Source organism: Oncorhynchus nerka, linkage group LG8, assembly GCF_034236695.1.
Source record: "Oncorhynchus nerka isolate Pitt River linkage group LG8, Oner_Uvic_2.0, whole genome shotgun sequence".
Taxonomy (NCBI): Eukaryota; Metazoa; Chordata; class Actinopteri; order Salmoniformes; family Salmonidae; genus Oncorhynchus; species Oncorhynchus nerka.
This window is the reverse complement of record NC_088403.1, coordinates 3,814,492-3,834,625: the sequence shown is the minus strand read 5'-3', so window position 1 is coordinate 3,834,625 and position 20,134 is coordinate 3,814,492. Positions and strand designations below refer to the sequence as shown.

At 45.7% G+C, this 20,134-nt stretch overlaps 1 protein-coding gene across 1 annotated transcript in view; it reads left to right on the top strand.

Moving 5' to 3' along the window:
- The first annotated feature begins 324 nt into the window (after positions 1 to 324).
- The window catches only part of hspa14 (heat shock protein 14), a 31,731-nt gene continuing 11,921 nt past the window's right edge, over positions 325 to 20,134 (top strand). The window contains 12 exon segments of the mRNA XM_065021234.1: positions 325 to 431; positions 1,200 to 1,280; positions 3,695 to 3,777; positions 5,155 to 5,232; positions 7,088 to 7,122; positions 7,125 to 7,159; position 7,318; positions 7,511 to 7,548; positions 7,551 to 7,714; positions 12,174 to 12,335; positions 15,439 to 15,594; positions 15,915 to 16,017. Coding sequence (XP_064877306.1) covers positions 375 to 431; positions 1,200 to 1,280; positions 3,695 to 3,777; positions 5,155 to 5,232; positions 7,088 to 7,122; positions 7,125 to 7,159; position 7,318; positions 7,511 to 7,548; positions 7,551 to 7,714; positions 12,174 to 12,335; positions 15,439 to 15,594; positions 15,915 to 16,017 — 993 coding nt within the window. The 5' untranslated portion in view covers positions 325 to 374.

Below are 20,134 nucleotides of genomic sequence, written 5' to 3'. Positions count from 1 at the left end.
TCTACTACACAACAGAACCAACTGAATGTCTAACTATAACTAACTATAGAGGATCTCTACTACACAAGATTCCTTACATGTTTATTTTATTTTGAATCCCAGCCCCAATCCCTCCAGGAGGCCTTTTGGTAGGCCGCCATTGTAAAGAAGAATACGTTCTTAACTGAGTTAAATAAAATAAAAAACAGCAGCAACTCTCCGGTACCTGCTGCAAACTACTACGGCTGACGCCAGACCTCTTCTGATTGGTTTCAGTAAACATCTCCGATTGGCTGAATATTGAGTCAGTTCCTGCAACGTTTTACTCTGATTGGTTTAAAGTCAAATGAACTTTAACCTTCGTGGTTCAGCTTCGCAGTGATTTCTCAACAAGCATGGCGGCTATAGGAGTACATTTCGGCTACACATGTGCCTGTGTAGCTATTTTTAAGGTATTGTTGCTGCCTGTAGTAACGTTTTTGGTGATGGGACTAGTCTCTGTTTTCAGTTATGAAGCGATATATTTAGGAGGTCCGGAAAGATCCGGTTAAACATGTTTGACAATGAGTTGGCTACCGGTAACGCTAGACAATGTTAGCATGGAGTGAATGAGTTGGCTACCGGTAACGCTAGACAATGTTAGCATGGAGTGAATGAGTTGGTTACCGGTAACGCTAGACAATGTTAGCATGGAGTGAATGAGTTGGTTACCGGTAACGCTAGACAATGTTAGCATGGAGTGAATGAGTTGGTTACCGGGTAGACAACATGGAGTGAATGAGTTGGTTACCGGTAACGCTAGACAATGTTAGCATGGAGTGAATGAGTTGGCTACCGGTAACGCTAGACAATGTTAGCATGGAGTGAATGAGTTGGCTACCGGTAACGCTAGACAATGTTAGCAATGGAGTGAATGAGTTGGCTACCGGTAACGCTAGACAATGTTAGCAATGGAGTGAATGAGTTGGTTACCGGTAACGCTAGACAATGTTAGCATGGAGTGAATGAGTTCGCTACCGGTAACGCTAGACAATGTTAGTATGGAGTGAATGAGTTGGCTACCGGTAACGCTAGACAATGTTAGCAATGGAGTGAATGAGTTCGCTACCGGTGTTAGCCATCTAGTAAACTAACGCTAAAATAACTTGCTTGGCTTTAGAGATGATAGTTATCGGTCAAGCCAGGGTGGGAGGATTTTGACAGTATTGTGTTTTGTTCAGGATGGCCGAGCGGAGGTGGTCGCCAATGACGCCGGAGACCGAGTCACTCCTGCCGTGGTGGCTTACCGAGACACGGAACAGGTATCACACAACTAGTTTTAACATACCGTTTTAGTTACTTCAACTATTACATCTGCTAAATATTTGTATGGGACCAATACAATTTGGTCGGGATAGCAAAATAAACATTCGCGGAGGCGGTTTTGTCAGAGTCATCGAAGGAAGCGGTCTTCTGTAGGTTGTTGTTGCTCTGGTCTGAACATTAACATGCGGTAATGGTTTTGTAAGTACAAGGACCTTGTCTTTCATATCAGCGATACATAATCCAGGTTAAGTTAATACACACCTTGATAAGGTTAGTGCTCCCACACGGACATATCTCCATGTTAGTGCGTGTTTCCAGAAAACAGATGGAGGACTTACAGACCTGTGCTAATTAACTATCGAGCATGCGCAGAAACACCTGTGAAACCCCTCACCAGGGTGCAGGTTTCAGGTGTTTCCAGAAAACAAATGGAGGACTTACAGACCTGTGCTAATTAACTATCGAGCATGCGCAGAACACCTGTGAAACCCCTCGCCAGGGTGCAGGTTTCAGGTGTTTCTAGCGAAGACGATAGTCACTGAACGCTGTTCCCGCTTTAAAGGGCCAGTGCAGCCGTTTTCAGCTCCAATATCAAATATTTCTGGGTCACAATTAAGTACCTTACTGTGATTGTTTTCCATTAAAATGGTTCATGCATGGCTTGACGTTCACCATTTTTTAAGACTGGTGTTTTACTTGTCCGAAAGCTCAAATCACTTATCTAACATGGCCAAATAGGTAACTGAAATTGCATTATATAATGCAATAAACCACTTTACAAATTAATTTCATTATTATTACCATACAAACATGTATTCTACCTTATGCCTTCAAGCCTGTTTAGAAATAGGACAATGCCCCTTTTTAAGACAAAAGTAGCTCTTTACCAGACTAGCGTTTCAAAAATATAAATGCAACAATTTCAAAGATTTTACTGAGTTACAGTTCATATAAGGAAATAAATTCATCAGGCCCCAATCTATGGATTTCACATGACTGGGAATACAGATATGCATCTGTTAAGTTACCTTGTTTTTAAAAAGGTAATGGGGGTGGATCTACACCCCAGGAAGCACGAGGTAACGTCTTTTTTTTGGTCCTTTCCAAACACCTCTTTTGGTGATGTTTTACAGGTGGTAGGCTTACCACAGATGGCCATTCATGAAATCACATTTCAGGCAACACTATAGGCTACACCTCAGTAAGCATGGACAGGTAGCGATGTCTTTTTTTGTGTGTAGTCTGTACCTTGAGTTCCACAGACATTGGTTTTTGGTCCAGTCTGGACCTAGAGTTCCACAGACATTGGTTTTTGGTCCAGTTTGGACAAAATCTGAACCAATCATAATGTCTGTTTGGTTGAGATTTGGTGCGGTCTTGATTTCAACCTCCACGGACGTTGATTTTTGGTCTGGACCAAATTTGAACCAATCACTGATGTCTTTGTTTGGTTCAGATTTTGTCCAGTATGGACCAGCATTGATTTGGCCAAAACATAGATGTCTATAAATGACATGTTTTCAACTTTCATTCAAAACCCAAAATGAGCCCCCCCAGATGTTGAAACATTTTTCAACGTCCTAGAAAATGTATTTCAAAGGTACGGAAAATGTCTTTTCACCTTTTAATTCGGAGCCTTAATTGAATCTAACTTCAAAGTATTTTCCATACTTATTTTACACGTCTTTTCAATGTAATTCTGCTTACTGGGCTTATTCTAGTTTTGCTGGGAGCGCGTTTTTGAGTCTCTCCTTAGTTGGCAATTGTGTTTGTCCATAGCTTATGCCTACCCATACCCTAACCCTACCGCCACCGTGGGGCACTCTGTTCACAATGTTGACATCAGCAAACCGCGACCAGTTCTCAACTCTCAGACTGCGAGGGATGGAAAAACCACATGTGCCTGTTTCATGAGCTGAAATGAGATGCCAGAAATGTTCCATTCACACTTTATCTCAAATGTTGTGCACAAATGATGTTTACATCTATGTTAGTGAGCTTTTTTCAGTCTGTAATAAAACCTCTTTGTGGGGGAAAATTGTTCTGATTGGCTGGGCCTGGCTCCCCAGTGGTTGACTAATTTCCTTGTATGAACCATATCTCAGTAAAATTGTTGCATGTTACATTTTTTATTATTTACCTCAAACGATAGAGAAACCTGTTATTACTGTGGTGGTGTACAGAGCATGTAGGATCATATCTCTTGTCATGATGTCCTCCCTCTGTCCTGTCCTCCCTCTGTCATCTCACACTGTAACCCTCCCTCTGTCCTGTCCTCCCTCTGTCCTGTCCTCCCTCTGTCCTGTCCTCCCTCTGTCATCTCGCACTGTAACCCTCCCTTCACCTCCCTGTTCAATCCGTCTGTCCTATCCTCCACCTGCCTCCCTCTCATCGCTCTCTCTCTCTGCAGATAGTAGGGATTGCGGCTAAGCAGGGTCGTGTCCGAAACGCAGCCAACACTGTGGTTAAAGTCAAACAGGTGCTGGGGAGGAGGTGAGTGTCTGTATTACAGTTGAACTTTACAAACACTTAGGTTGGAGTCATTAAAACTCGTTTTTCAACCACTCCACAATTTTCTTGTTAACAAACTATAGTTTTGGCAAATCGGTTAGGACATCTACTTTGTGCATGACACATGTCATTTTTCCAACAATTATTTACAGACAGATTATTTCACTTGTAATTCACTGTATCACAATACCAGTGGGTCAGAAGTTCACATTCACTAAGTTGACTGTGCCTTTAAACAGCTTGGAAAATTCCAGAAAATGATGTCATGGCTTTAGAAGCTTCTGATAGGCTAATTGACATCATTTGAGTCAATTGTAGGTTTACCTGTGGATGCATTTCAAGGCCGACCTTCATAAACCAGTGCCTCTTTGCTTGACATCATGGGAAAATCAGCCGAGACCTCAGAAAATAAAAATGTAGACCTCCACAAGTCTGGTTCATCCTTGGGAGCAATTTCCAAACACCTGAAGGTACCGCGTTCATCTGTACAAACAATAGTACACAAGTATTAACACCACGGGGCCACGCAGCCGTCATACACCAGCTCTGTCAGGAGGAATGGGCCAAAATTCACCCAACTTATTGTGGGAAGCTTGTGGAAGTCTACCCGAAAGTTTGACCCAAGTTAAACAATTTAAAAGGGCAATGCTGCCAAGTACTAATTGAGTGTATGTAAACGTCTGACCCACTGGGAATGTGCTGAAATTAAAGCTGAAATAAATCACTCTCTACTATTATTCTGACATTTCACATTCTTAAAATAAAGTGGTGATCCTAACTGACCTAAGACAGGGAATTTTTACTTGGGTTAAATGTCAGGAATAGTGAAACTGAGTTTAAATGTATTTGGCTAAAGTGTATGTTAGCTTCTGACTTAAACTGTATGTTCCCAATGTTCTAGAGAATGAACTCACCTCATGTTGTTGGGTTAGGGAGAATGAACTCATGTTGGGTTAGGGAGAATGAACTCACCTCATGTTGGGTTTAGGGAGAATGAACTCACCTTGTTGGGTTAGGGAGAATGAACTCCCCTTGTTGGGTTAGGGAGAATGAACTCCCTTGTTGGGTTAGGGAGAATGAACTCACCTTGTTGGGGTTAGGGAGAATGAACTCACCTTGTTGGGTTTAGGGAGAATGAACTCACCTTGTTGGGTTTAGGGAGAATGAACTCACCTTGTTGGGTTTAGGGAGAATGAACTCACCTTGTTGGGTTTAGGGAGAATGAACTCACCTTGTTGGGTTTAGGGAGAATGAACTCACCTTGTTGGGTTTAGGGAGAATGAACTCACCTTGTTGGGTTTAGGGAGAATGAACTCACGTTGTTGCTTCTTCCCCTTTTTCCTCTCCTCCTGTCGGCAGTTTTGAGGATCCTGAGGTGCAGACGCATAAAGCTGAGAGTAAATGTCCTGTGAGTTTTCAACCCTCTACCCCCTATTAGACTCTCAGCGATTAACCTGGTATACCTGTCTCTATTAGACTCTCAGTGATTAACCTGGTATACCTGGCTCTAGTACACTCTCAGTGATTAACCTGGTATACCTGTCTCTATTAGACTACCTAACACTGTTCTCAGTGATTAACATGTCTGACTACTTAACACTGCTCTCAGTGATTAACATGTCTGACTACCTAACACTGCTCTCAGTGATTAACATGTCTGACTACTTAACACTGCTCTCAGTGATTAACATGTCTGACTACCTAACACTGCTCTCAGTGATTAACATGTCTGACTACCTAACACTGCTCTCAGTGATTAACATGTCTGACTACTTAACACTACGTTATGAGTGATTAACATGTCTGACTACTTAACACTGCTCTCAGTGATTAACATGTCTGACTACCTAACACTGCTCTCAGTGATTAACATGTCTGACTACCTAACACTGCTCTCAGTGATTAACATGTCTGACTACCTAACACTGCTCTCAGTGATTAACATGTCTGACTACCTAACACTGCTCTCAGTGATTAACATGTCTGACTACCTAACACTGTTCTCAGACTACCTAACACTGCTCTCAGTTAACTGTCAGGTTGTCAGTGTATGAGATGACTGACTACCTAACACTGCTCTCAGTGATTAACATGTCTGACCTAACACAGATGATTAACATGTCTGCTACCTAACACTGTGATTAACATGTCTGACTACCTAACACTGCTCTCAGTGATTAACATGTCTGACTACCTAACACTGCTCTCAGTGATTAACAACTGACTAGTCTAACACTGCTCTCATGTGAAAACATGATTGGGGGACATGTCTGACTACCTAACACTGCTCTCAGTGATTAACATGTCTGACTACCTAACACTGCTCTCAGTGATTAACATGTCTGACTACCTAACACTGCTCTCAGTGATTAACATGTCTGACTACCTAACACTGCTCTCAGTGATTAACATGTCTGACTACCTAACACTGCTCTCAGTGATTAACATGTCTGACTACCTAACACTGCTCTCAGTGATTAACATGTCTGACTACCTAACACTGCTCTCAGTGATTAACATGTCTGACTACCTAACACTGCTCTCAGTGATTAACATGTCTGACTAACACCTAACACTGCTCTCAGTGATTAACATGTCTGATTACATGTCTACCTAACACTGCTCTCAGTGATTAACACTACCTAACACTGCTCTCAGTGATTAACATGTCTGACTACCTAACACTGCTCTCAGTGATTAACATGTCTGACTACCTAACACTGCTCTCAGTGATTAACATGTCTGACTACCTAACACTGCTCTCAGTGATTAACATGTCTGACTACCTAACACTGCTCTCAGTGATTGATTAACATGTAAAAATGACTACCTAACACTGCTCTCAGTGATTAACATGTCTGACTACCTAACACTGCTCTCATGTGATTAACATGTCTCTGACTGACTACCTAACACTGCTCTCAGTGATTAACATGTCTGACTACCTAACACTGCTCTCAGTGATTAACATGTCTGACTACCTAACACTGCTCTCAGTGATTAACATGTCTGACTACCTAACACTGCTCTCAGTGATTAACATGTCTGACTACCTAACACTGCTCTCAGTGATTAACATGTCTGACTACCTAACACTGCTCTCAGTGATTAACATGTCTGACTACCTTAACACTGCTTATACGTTATTAGTGATGCCACCTAACACTGCTCTCAGTGATTAACATGTCTGACTATAGTCAGTGATTAACATCTGACTACCTAGCTGATGATTGATGTGTCTTCAGGCTCTTGTCACCTAATCTCAGGGAGAGTCTTAACAAGCACAGTGTATTGAGATGACTGGAGAGATGACCAGACATGTGGCTCCCAAGATGTTGCCAAGCTGATCCTACACAAGATGAAGGTTAGAACACACTGTCAGTGATTTTCCCCCCACGCTATACACTAGTGGAGATCCCAGATGATTGAATGGGCCTAAGCAATATGGAAGCCTATCAGGGAGCAACTTAAAACTATAGTCAAACTACTTCCACATGTGAAAACATGTCTGCTCTCCACGAGGGTGGGGGAGGAGGTGTAGTACTACAGGTCCACTTGGAACTGGGCCACCCTCCCATCCGGGCGGCAGGGTAGCCTAGTGGTTAGAGCGTTGGGACTAGTAACCGAAAGGTTGCAAGTTCGAATCCCGAGCTGACAAGGAACAAATCTGCACTTGGAACTGGGCCACCACTCCCATCTATTGTTGTTTCCATAGAGACGGCTCAATCGGCCTTGGGCGCTGATGTCAGAGGCTGTCATCACTGTCAGACCCTGCTGAGTACCACATGCTCAGAAGACTGCATGCGTTGAGGGCGGCTGCGGAGGCTCAGGGTTCCGACGTGTTGAGGCTGACCACCACTCAGCCAGCTGCTGCTCTACTGGCCTACGGAATCGGACAGGACTGCCCCTCTGGGAAGAGGTACACACTTCCTTCTTGTGTATGAACTACAGGTCGACCGATTTTTATTGGAGAACCAAAAAAAAAAGCCGATACTGAATTAATCTGAAGAAGATTTGTTTGTAATGATGACAATTACAACAATACTGAATGAACCCTTATTTTAACTTCTATTTAAGTCTCATAAATAATTATGTGTTCAGTTTGGTTTAAATAATGTAAAAATGCAGTGATGGAGAAGGGCAACATGTGCCATGTAATATATGTGCCATGTCATATATGTGCCATGTCATATATGTGCCATGTCATATATGTGCCATGTAATATATGTCATATATGTGCCGTGTAATACATGTGCCGTGTAATACATGTGCCGTGTCATACATGTGCCGTGTCATACATGTGCCATGTAATACATGTGCCATGTAATATATGTGCCATGTCAGAAAGCTAACGTTTCAGTTCCTTGCTCAGAACATGAGAACATATGAAAGCTGGTGGTTCAATATTCCCAGATAAGAAGTTTTAGGTTGTAGTTATTATAGGAATTATGACGCGTCGACTATTTCTCTCTCTACCAGTTGTATTTCATTTACCTTTTGACTATTGGATGTTCTTATAGGCACTATAGTATTAAAGCCTAATCTATTGGATGGTCTTATAGGCACTATAGTATTGCCAGCCTAATCTATTGGATGGTCTTATAGGCACTATAGTATTGCCAGCCTAATCTATTGGATGGTCTTATAGGCACTATAGTATTGTCAGCCTAATCTATTGGATGGTCTTATAGGCACTATAGTATTGCCAGCCTAATCTATTGGATGGTCTTATAGGCACTATAGTATTGCCAGCCTAATCTATTGGATGGTCTTATAGGCACTATCAGTATTGTCAGCCTAATCAGATTGGATGGTCTTATAGGCACTAGTCAGTATTGCCAGCCTAATCTATTGGATGGTCTTATAGGCACTATAGTATTGCCAGCCTAATCTATTGGATGGTCTTATAGGCACTATAGTATTGCCAGCCTAATCTATTGGATGGTCTTATAGGCACTATAGTATTGACAGCCTAATCTATTGGATGGTCTTATAGGCACTATAGTATTGACAGCCTAATCTCGGGAGTTGATAGGCTTGAAGTCATAAACAGCGCTGTGCTTCAAGCATTGCTAAGAGCTGCTGGCAAACAGTAAAGTGCTGTTTGAATGAATGCTTACGAGCCTGCTGGTGTCTACCACCACTCAGTCAGACTGCTGGTGTCTACCACCACTCAGTCAGACTGCTGCTGTCTACCACCACTCAGTCAGACTGCTGCTGTCTACCACCACTCAGTCAGACTGCTGCTGTCTACCACCACTCAGTCAGACTGCTGCTGTCTACCACCACTCAGTCAGACTGCTGCTGTCTACCACCACTCAGTCAGACTGCTGCTGTCTACCACCACTCAGTCAGACTGCTGCTGTCTGGTGTCAGACACTCAGTCAGACACGTGACTGCTGTCTACCACCACCACTCAGTCAGACTGCTGCTGTCTACCACCACTCAGTCAGACTGCTGCTGTCTACCACCACTCAGTCAGACTGCTGCTGTGACCACCACCACTGCAGTCACTCACTGCTGCTGTCTACCACTCAGTCAGACTGCTGCTGTCTACCACCACTCAGTCAGACTGCTGCTGTCTACCACCACTCAGTCAGACTGCTGCTGTCTACCACCACTCAGTCAGACTGCTGCTGTCTACCACCACTCAGTCAGACTGCTGCTGTCTACCACCACTCAGTCAGACTGCTGCTGTCTACCACCACTCAGTCAGACTGCTGCTGTCTACCACCACTCAGTCAGACTGCTGCTGTCTACCACCACTCAGTCAGACTGCTGCTGTCTACCACCACTCAGTCAGACTGCTGCTGTCTACCACCACTCAGTCAGACTGCTGCTGTCTACCACCACTCAGTCAGACTGCTGCTGTCACCACCACTCAGTCAGACTGGTCTTCTACCACTCAGTCAGACTGCTGCTGTCACCACCACTCAGTCAGACTGCTGCTGTCTACCACCACTCAGTCAGACTGCTGCTGTCTACCACCACTCAGTCAGACTGCTGCTGCACCACCACTCAGTGCTGCTGCCTACCACCACTCAGTCAGACTGCTGCTGTCTACCACCACTCAGTCAGACTGCTGCTGTCTACCACCACTCAGTCAGCCTGCTGCTGTCTACCACCACTCAGTCAGACTGCTGCTGTCTACCACCACTCAGTCAGACTGCTGCTGTCTACCACCACTCAGTCAGACTGCTGCTGTCTACCACCACTCAGTCAGACTGCTCTATAGCTGCTGGTGTCTACCACCACTCAGTCAGACTGCTGCTGTCTACCACCACTCAGTCAGACTGCTGCTGCCTACCACCACTCAGTCAGACTGCTCTATAGCTGCTGCTGTCTACCACCACTCAGTCAGACTGCTGCTGTCTACCACCACTCAGTCAGACTGCTCTATCAAATCATAGACTTCATCATAATAAACACACAGAAAGATGAGCCTTTGGTCATTAATATGGTCAAATCTGAAAACTATCATTCTGAAAACAAAACGTTTATTCTTTCAGTGAAATACGGAACCGTCCCTAGTTAATATTGCCTGCTAACATGAATTTCTTATAACTAAATATGCAGGTTAAAAAATATATATATTTCTGTGTATTGATTTTAAGGAAGATGTTTATGGTTCGGTACATTTGTGCAAAGAGAGCTTTTTTTTCGGCAATGCACTTTTGTTAAATCATCCCCCGTTTGGTGAAGTTGAAGTAGGCTGTGATTGGATGATGAATTAAAGTAGGCTGTGATTGGATGATGAATTAAAGTAGGCTGTGATTGGATGATGAATTAAAGTAGGCTGTGATTGGATGATGAATTAAAGTAGGCTGTGATTGGATGATGAATTAAAGTAGGCTGTGATTGGATGATGAATTAAAGTAGGCTGTGATTGGATGATGAATTAAAGTAGGCTGTGATTGGATGATGAATTAAAGTAGGCTGTGATTGGATGATGAATTAAAGTAGGCTGTGATTGGATGATGAATTAAAGTAGGCTGTGATTGGATGATGAATTAATTGGATGATGAAGTAGGCTGTGATTGGATGATGAATTAAAGTAGGCTGTGATTGGATGATGAATTAAAGTAGGCTGTGATTGGATGATGAATTAAAAGGCACGGTATTGAAGTAGGCTGTGATTGGATGATGAATTAAAAGGCACGGTATTGAAGTAGGCTGTGATTGGATGATGAATGAAAAGGCACGGTATTGAAGTAGGCTGTGATTGGATGATGAATTAAAAGGCACGGTATTGAAGTAGGCTGTGATTGGATGATGAATTAAAAGGCACGGTATTGAAGTAGGCTGTGATTGGATGATGAATTAAAAGGCACGGTATTGAAGTAGGCTGTGATTGGATGATGAATTAAAAGGCACGGTATTGAAGTAGGTTGTGATTGGATGATGAATTAAAAGGCACGGTATTGAAGTAGGCTGTGATTGGATGATGAATTAAAAGGCACGGTATTGAAGTAGGCTGTGATTGGATGATGAATTGAAGTAGGCTGTGATTGGATGATGAATTAAAAGGCACGGTATTGAAGTAGGCTGTGATTGGATGATGAATTGAAGTAGGCTGTGATTGGATGATGAATGAAAAGGTATTGATTATATGCAAGGCAGGACCAGCTGTGTAATAGCATCAACCATGTGTAGATAACTAGCGGTTATGTTAAGATGGATTTTATATCAAAAGTTTAATGATATTAATCCATCAACCTCTAGTGGTGTGTGAACTGGTGTGTGTGTGTGTGTGTGTGTGTGTGTGTGTGTGTGTAGCCATGTACTGGTGTGTGTGAACTGGTGTGTGAACTGGTGTGTGTGAACTGGTGTGTGTGTGAACTGGTGTGTGTGTGAACTGGTGTGTGAACTGGTGTGTGTGTGTGAACTGGTGTGTGTGAACTGGTGTGTGTGTGAACTGGTGTGTGTGTGTGAACTGGTGTGTGTGTGTAGCCATGTACTGGTGTGTGTGTGTAGCCATGTACTGGTGTGTGTGTGAACTGGTGTGTGTGTGTAGCCATGTACTGGTGTGTGTGTGAACTGGTGTGTGTACTGGTGTGGGTGTGTGTAGCCATGAACTGGTGTGTGTGTGTGTGTGTACTGGTGTGTGTGTGTGTAGCCATGAACTGGTGTGTGTGTGTGAACTGGTGTGTGTGTAGCCATGTACTGGTGTGTGTGTGTGTGAACTGGTGTGTGTGTGTGTGTGTGAGAACTGGTGTGTGTGTAGCCATGTACTGGTGTGTGTAGCCATGTCCTGGTGTATAAACTTGTGTGTGTGTAGCCATGTCCTGGTGTATAAACTGGTGTGTTTGTGTGTGTAGCCATGTCCTGGTGTATAAACTGGTGTGTGTGTGTGTGTGTGTGTGTGTTTGTGTGTGTAGCCATGTCCTGGTGTATAAACTAGGTGGGACGTCTCTGAGTGTGACGGTGCTGCAGGTGAACGGTGGAATGTTCCGGGTTCTGAACACCCACACAGACCACAGCATCGGAGGAGAGAGCTTCACAAGCGCCCTGGCACAGCACCTGGCTGCAGAGTTCAAACGGTAACACACACACACACACACACACACACACACACACACACACACACACACACACCTGGCTGCAGAGTTCAAACGGTAACACACACACACCTGGCTGCAGAGTTCAAACGGTAACACACACACCTGGCTGCAGAGTTCAAGTGGAACTGACAGCATTTTATCAACATGAAATGGTATAACAATCTGTTCATAGAGACCCCAGAATGAGTTGTTATTTTGTACATATTCTGACCAGTGACCAGTTGGATGGGGGCCATGTTCACACTTCCATAGAGATGAGGTCCCTCCCAGCTGAAACGCTTCCATAGAATGTAGGGATGAGGTCCGCGTGCCTCCCAGCTGAAACACTTCCATAGAAGGTAGGGATGAGGTCCCTCCCAGCTGAAACACTTCCATAGAAGGTAGGGATGAGGTCCCTCCCAGCTGAAACGCTTCCATAGAATGTAGGGATGAGGTCCGCGTGCCTCCCAGCTGAAACACTTCCATAGAAGGTAGGGATGAGGTCCCTCCCAGCTGAAACACTTCCATAGAAGGTAGGGATGAGGTCCCTCCCAGCTGAAACACTTCCATAGAAGGTAGGGATGAGGTCCCTCCCAGCTGAAACACATCCATAGAATGTAGGGATGAGGTCCCTCCCAGCTGAAACACTTCCATAGAATGTAGGGATGACGTCCCTCCCAGCTGAAACACTTCCATAGAATGTAGGGATGAGGTCCGCGTGCCTCCCAGCTGAAACACTTCCATAGAATGTAGGGATGACGTCCTCGTCCCTCCCAGCTGAAACGCTTCCATAGAATGTAGGGATGAGGTCCCTCCCAGCTGAAACACTTCCATAGAATGTAGGGATGAGGTCCCTCCCAGCTGAAACACTTCCATAGAATGTAGGGATGAGGTCCGCGTGCCTCCCAGCTGAAACACTTCCATAGAATGTAGGGATGACGTCCGCGTGCCTCCCAGCCTAAACACTTCCATAGAATGTAGGGATGACGTCCGCGTGCCTCCCAGCTGAAACACTTCCATAGAATGTAGGGATGACGTCCTCGTGCCTCCCAGCTGAAACACTTCCATAGAATGTAGGGATGACGTCCTCGTGCCTCCCAGCTGAAACACTTCCATAGAATGTAGGGATGACGTCCGCGTGCCTCCCAGCTGAAACACTTCCATAGAATGTAGGGATGAGGTCCCTCCCAGCTGAAACGCTTCCATAGAATGTAGGGATGAGGTCCGCGTGCCTCCCAGCTGAAACACTTCCATAGAATGTAGGGATGAGGTCCGCGTGCCTCCCAGATGAAACACTTCCATAGAATGTAGGGATGAGGTCCGCGTGCCTCCCAGCTGAAACGCTTCCATAGAATGTAGGGATGACGTCCCCGTGCCTCCCAGCTGAAACGCTTCCATAGAATGTAGGGATGACGTCCGCGTGCCTCCCAGCTGAAACGCTTCCATAGAATGTAGGGATGAGGTCCGCGTGCCTCCCAGCTGAAACGCTTCCATAGAATGTAGGGATGAGGTCCCTCCCAGCTGAAACACTTCCATAGAATGTAGGGATGACGTCCGCGTGCCTCCCAGCTGAAACACTTCCATAGAATGTAGGGATGAGGTCCCCGTGCCTCCCAGCTGAAACACTTCCATAGAATGTAGGGATGACGTCCGCGTGCCTCCCAGCTGAAACACTTCCATAGAATGTAGGGATGAGGTCCCCGTGCCTCCCAGCTGAAACACTTCCATAGAATGTAGGGATGACGTCCGCGTGCCTCCCAGCTGAAACACTTCCATAGAAGGTAGGGATGACGTCCGTAGGGATGACGTCCCCGTGCCTCCCAGCTGCCCCATTGGGTTATTATATTATGACCACATTTGGTGAGCGTTTTGGACTTAGGGTGAGGGTTTTCTAGAGGTGAGCCAAAGGCCGATGTCTACGGTCCTCCCAGTCGGTGATTGGTCAACAGTAGGGATTCTTCATTAAGGTCTTTGTTGTCATTCAACGACAGATGACTTGTTTTCATTGATAAAAACTACACAACTGTTAGTTAGATGTCAAATTCCCAGCTGACTAAGATCTTCTCTGCAAAAATATCAAGTTAATTAAGGAAGCCTCTATTGGCGTCTCCTTCATTTTTCAAGTGAAGTTCAGTATGTAGCCTCCCAGCCTGTCGGCTCCCCCTCCACCCGGCCTGTCGGCTCCCCTCCACCCGGCCTGTCGGCTCCCCTCCACCCGGCCTGTTGCCCCTCCACCCGGCCTGTCGGCTCCCCCTCCACCCGGCCTGTTGCCCCTCCACCCGGCCTGTCGGCTAAGATCTTCTCCCCCCTCCACCCGGCCTGTTGCCCCTCCACCCGGCCTGTCGGCTCCCCCTCCACCCGGCCTGTTGCCCCTCCACCCGGCCTGTCGGCTCCCCCTCCACCCGGCCTGTCGCCTCCCCCTCCACCCGGCCTGTGGCTCCCCCTCCACCCGGCCTGTCGGCTCCCCTCCACCCGGCCTGTTGCCCCTCCACCCGGCCTGTCGGCTCCCCTCCACCCGGCCTGTCGGCTCCCCTCCACCCGGCCTGTCGGCTCCCCCTCCACCCGGCCTGTCGGCTCCCCCTCCACCCGGCCTGTCGGCTCCCCCTCCACCCGGCCTGGCTCCCCCTCCACCCGGCCTGTCGGCTCCCCCTCCACCCGGCCTGTCGGCTCCCCCTCCACCCGGCCTGTCGGCTCCCCCTCCACCCGGCCTGTCGGCTCCCCCCCTCCACCACAGTCTTGTAGCTTCAACTGGAAGCCAACGGGTGACATGGGAGAACGTGTCTGTCTGTCTGTCTGTCTGTCTGTCTGTCTGTCTGTCTGTCTGTCTGTCTGTCGGTCGTTTAAACAAGATGTTAGTAGTAACCCACGGGCCATGTTGAAGCTGTCTGTCTGTAGGTCGTTTAAACAGGATGTTAGTAGTAACCCACGGGCCATGTTGAAGCTGTCTGTCTGTCTGCCTGTAGGTCGTTTAAACAAGATGTTAGTAGTAACCCGCGGGCCATGTTGAAGCTGTCTGTCTGTCTGTCTGTCTGTAGGTCGTTTAAACAAGATGTTAGTAGTAACCCACGGGCCATGTTGAAGCTGTCTGTCTGTCTGTCTGTAGGTCGTTTAAACAGGATGTTAGTAGTAACCCACGGGCCATGTTGAAGCTGATGAACGGAGCAGACATGGCCAAACATTCTCTCTCCACGCTGGGTTCTGCTAATTGCTTCGTTGACTCGCTACACGACGGCATGGACTTCGACTGCAACGTCTCCAGGTGACTACACTACCCACAAACCCCTGCTCTCTTACCCACCACAATGTTTATTTTTTATTTATTTATTTAACTAGCCAAGTCGGTTTAAGAACAAATTCTTATTTACAATGACTGCCTAACCCGAATAACTCTGGGCCAATTATGTGCCGCCTTATGGGACTTCCGATCACGGCCGGTTGTGAGACAGCCCTGAATGGAACCCGGGTCTGTAATGACACCTCTGCGATGCAGGGCCTTAGACCGCTGCGCAATCCCTCACAATCCCCCTCTTCATACAACGCCACAGGAAAGTCACGCTGTGTGTTTTTTTTTTTTCTCAGGGCCCGTTTTGAGCTGCTGTGTTCTCCCCTGTTCAACAAGAGTGTCCAACCAATCAGAAGCCTGCTGGAGACGACTGGGCTCTCTACTAGTGACATCAACAAGGTAACCCTGACCAACCTAACATGGGTAGTTGCCATGTCACAGCGCTCTGTAAATACTGGACATATAGTTACATATTTTTTTATAAATAGTAAAAAGTATGTATTTTTTGGGGGGGGGGGGGGGTGACGTGTCAACTTGTTTGACTTGATCCCTAGCTAGTTTGGCTTTCTCCGACAAAACAACATCATTATTTCACCTGAGAACATCGCCTGACTCCTGTTCTCTCTAAAACCTGAGAGGTCACCTTCCGACTAGATTACTGCTCCCCTCAAAAAGCATCCACAGGCTGCAGCTTGTGCAGAACAGCGTTGCCAGGGTCCTCACAGGAACCCAGAAATCAATCAATTAAATGTATTTATAAAGCCCTTCTTACATCAGCTGATGTCACAAAGTGCTGTACAGAAACCCAGCCTAAAACCCCGAACAGCAAGCAATGCAGGTGTAGAAGCACGGTGGCTAGGAAAAACTCCCTGGAAAGGCCGGAACCGAGGAAGAAACCTAGAAAGGAACCAGGCTATGAGGGGTGGCCAGTCCTCTTCTGGCTGTGCCGGGTAGAGATTATAACAGAACATGGCCAAGATGTTCAGCATGATCAAATAATAATAATCACAGTAGTTGTAGAGGGTGCAACAGGTCAGCACCTCAGGAGTAAATGTCATTTGTCATTTCATAGCTGAGCATTGATAGTATCTCTACCGCTCCTGCTGTCTCTAGAGAGTTGAAAACAGCAGGTCTGGGACAGGTTGCACGTCCGGTGAACTGGTCAGGGTTCCATAGCCGCAGGCAGAACAGTTGCAACTGGAGAGGCAGCACGGCCAGGTGGACTGGGGACAGCAAGGAGTCACCATGCCAGGTAGTCCTGAGGCATGATCCTATGGCTCAGGTCACCTGAGAGAGAGAGAGAAGGAAAGAGAGAAGGCAGACCATTCCATAAAAATGGAGCTCAAAAGGAGAAAGCCCTGCCTCCAACTGTTTGCTTAGCAATTCTAGAGACAATTAGGAGACCTGCGTCTTGTGACCGTAGCGTACGTGTAGGTATGTACGGCAGGACCAAATCAGAGAGATAGGTAGGAGCAAGCCCATGTAATGCTTTGTAGGTTAGCAGTAAAACCTTGAAATCAGCCCTTGCCTTGACAGGAAGCCAGTGTAGGGAGGCTAGCACTGGAGTAATATGATCACATTGTTTGGTTCTAGTCAGGATTCTAGCAGCCGTATTCAGCACTAACTGAAGTTTATTTAGTGCTTTATCCGGGTATCCGGAAAGTAGAGCATTGCAGTAGTCTAACCTAGAAGTGACAAAAGCATGGATACATTTTTCTGCATCAATTTTGGACAGAAAGTTTCTGATTTTTGCAATGTTACGTAGATGGAAAAAAGCTGTCCTTGAAACAGTCTTGATATGTTGTTCGTCAAAAGAGAGATCAGGGTCCAGAGTAACGCTGAGGTCCTTCAGTTTTATTTGAGACGACTGAACAACCATCAAGATTAATTGTCAGATCCAACAGAAGATCTCTTTGGTTCTTGGGACCGAGAACAAGCATCTCTGTTTTGTCCGAGTTTAAAAGTAGAACATTTGCAGCCATCCACTTCCTTATGTCTGAAACACAGGCTTCCAGGGAGGGCAATTTTGGGGCTTCACCATGTTTCATCGAAATGTACAGTTATATGTCATCCGCATAGCAGTGAAAGTTAACATTAGGTTTCCGAATGACATCACCAAGAGGTAAAATATATAATGAAAACAATAGTGGTCCTAAAACAAAGCCTTGAGGAACACCGAAATTTACGGTTGATTTGTCAGAGGACAAACCACCCACAGACAAACGGATATATGTCCGACAGATAAGATTTAAACCAGGCCAGAACTTGTCCGTGTAAACCAATTTGGGTTTCCAATCTCTCCAAGAATGCGGTGATCGATGGTATCAAAAGCAGCACTAAGGTCTAGGAGCACAAGGACAAATGCAGAGTCTGTCTGACTTGAGGTTTGGCTTTTTCAAGAGGCTTTATTACTGCCACTTTTAGTGAGTTTGTAACGCTGAGGTCCTTCACAGTTTTATTTGAGACGACTGTACAACCATCAAGATTAATTGTCAGATCCAACAGAGAGATCTCTTTGGTTCTTGGGACCTAGAACAAGCATCACTTCCTTATGTCTGAAACACAGGCTTCCAAGAGGGCAATTTTGGGGCTTCACCATGTTTCATCGAAATGTACAGCTGTGTGTCATCCGCATAGCAGTGAACGTTAACAGTGTGTTTTCAAATTACATCACCAAGAGGTAAAATATATAGTGAAAACAATAGTGGTCCTAAAACAGTGCCATGATGGGGTCTAAAACCCCATCGTATACATTGTTTGTCTTCAGGAAGGCCATGAGTTGCGCAACAGCTTTTCCTAACATTTTTAAGAGGAATGGGAGATTTGATATAGGCTGATTAGTTTTTTATGTTTTCTGGGTCATGGTTTGGCTTTTTCAAGAGAGGCTTTATTACTGCCACTTTTAGTGAGTTTGGTACACATCCGGTGGATAGAGAGCCGTTTATTATAGGAGGGCCAAGCACAGGAAGCAGCTCTTTCAGTAGTTTAGTTGGAATAGGGTCCAGTATGCAGCTTGATGTTCAACATAGGAGGGCCAAGCACAGGAAGCAGCTCTGTCAGTAGTTTAGTTGGAATAGGGTCCAGTATGCAGCTTGATGTTCAACATAGGAGGGCCAAGCACAGGAAGCAGCTCTTTCAGTAGTTGGAATTAGGGTCCAGTATGTAGCTTGATGTTCAACATAGGAGGGCCATGCACAGGAAGCAGCTCTTTCAGTAGTTTAGTTGGAATAGGGTCCAGTATGCAGCTTGACTGTTTAGAGGCCATGATTATTTTCATCAAAACAACAACTGAGCTTTGGAGGAATACGCAGATTTAAAGAGGTGTCCATAATTTGCTCTCTAATGATCATGATCTTTTCCTTAAAGAAGTTGATGAATTTATCACTGCTGAAGTGAAAGCCATCCTCACTTGGGGAATGCTGCTTTTTAGTTAGCTTTGCGACAATATCAAAAATACATTTCGGAATGTTCTTACATTTACATTACATTTAAGTCATTTAGCAGACGCTCTTATCCAGAGCGACTTGGTGCATGTTCTTATTCTCCTCAATTAAGTTAGAAAAATAGGATGATCGAGCAGCAGCACGGTACTGTCTTTCCAAGCTAGTCAGAAGACTTCCAGTTTGGTGTAGCAGCAGTGAGGGCTCTTCGATACTGCACGGTACTGTCTTTCCAAGCTAGTCAGAAGACTTTCAGTTTGGTGTAGCAGCAGTGAGGGCTCTTCGATACTGCACGGTACTGTCTTTCCAAGCTAGTCAGAAGACTTCCAGTTTGGTGTAGCAGCAGTGAGGGCTCTTCGATACTGCACGGTACTGTCTTTCCAAGCTAGTCGGAAGACTTCCAGTTTGGTGTAGCAGCAGTGAGGGCTCTTCGGTACTGCACGGTACTGTCTTTCCAAGCTAGTCAGAAGACTGCCAGTTTGGTGTAGCAGCAGTGAGGGCTCTTCGATACTGCACGGTACTGTCTTTCCAAGCTAGTCGGAAGACTTCCAGTTTGGTGTAGCAGCAGTGAGGGCTCTTCGATACTGCACGGTACTGTCTTTCCTAGCTAGTCAGAAGACTTCCAGTTTGGTGTAGCAGCAGTGAGGGCTCTTCGATACTGCACGGTACTGTCTTTCCAAGCTAGTCAGAAGAATTCCAGTTTGGTGTAGCAGCAGTGAGGGCTCTTCGATACGGCACGGTACCGTCTTTCCAAGCTAGTCGGAAGACTTCCAGTTTGGTGTGGCGCCATTTCCGTTCCAATTTTCTGGAAGCTTGCTTCAGAGCTCGGGTATTTTCTGTATACCAGGGAGCTAGTTTCTTATGACAAATGTTTTTAGGGGTGCAACTGCATCTAGGGTATTGCGCAAGGTTAAATTGAGTTCCTCAGTTAGGTGGTTAACTGATTTTTGTCCTCTGACGTCCTTGGGTAGGCAGAGGGAGTCTGTGTTGTCTGAGAATTTATAGCACGACTTTTGATGCTCCTTGGTTGGGGTCTGAGCAGATTATTTGTTGCGATTGCAAACGTAATAAAATTG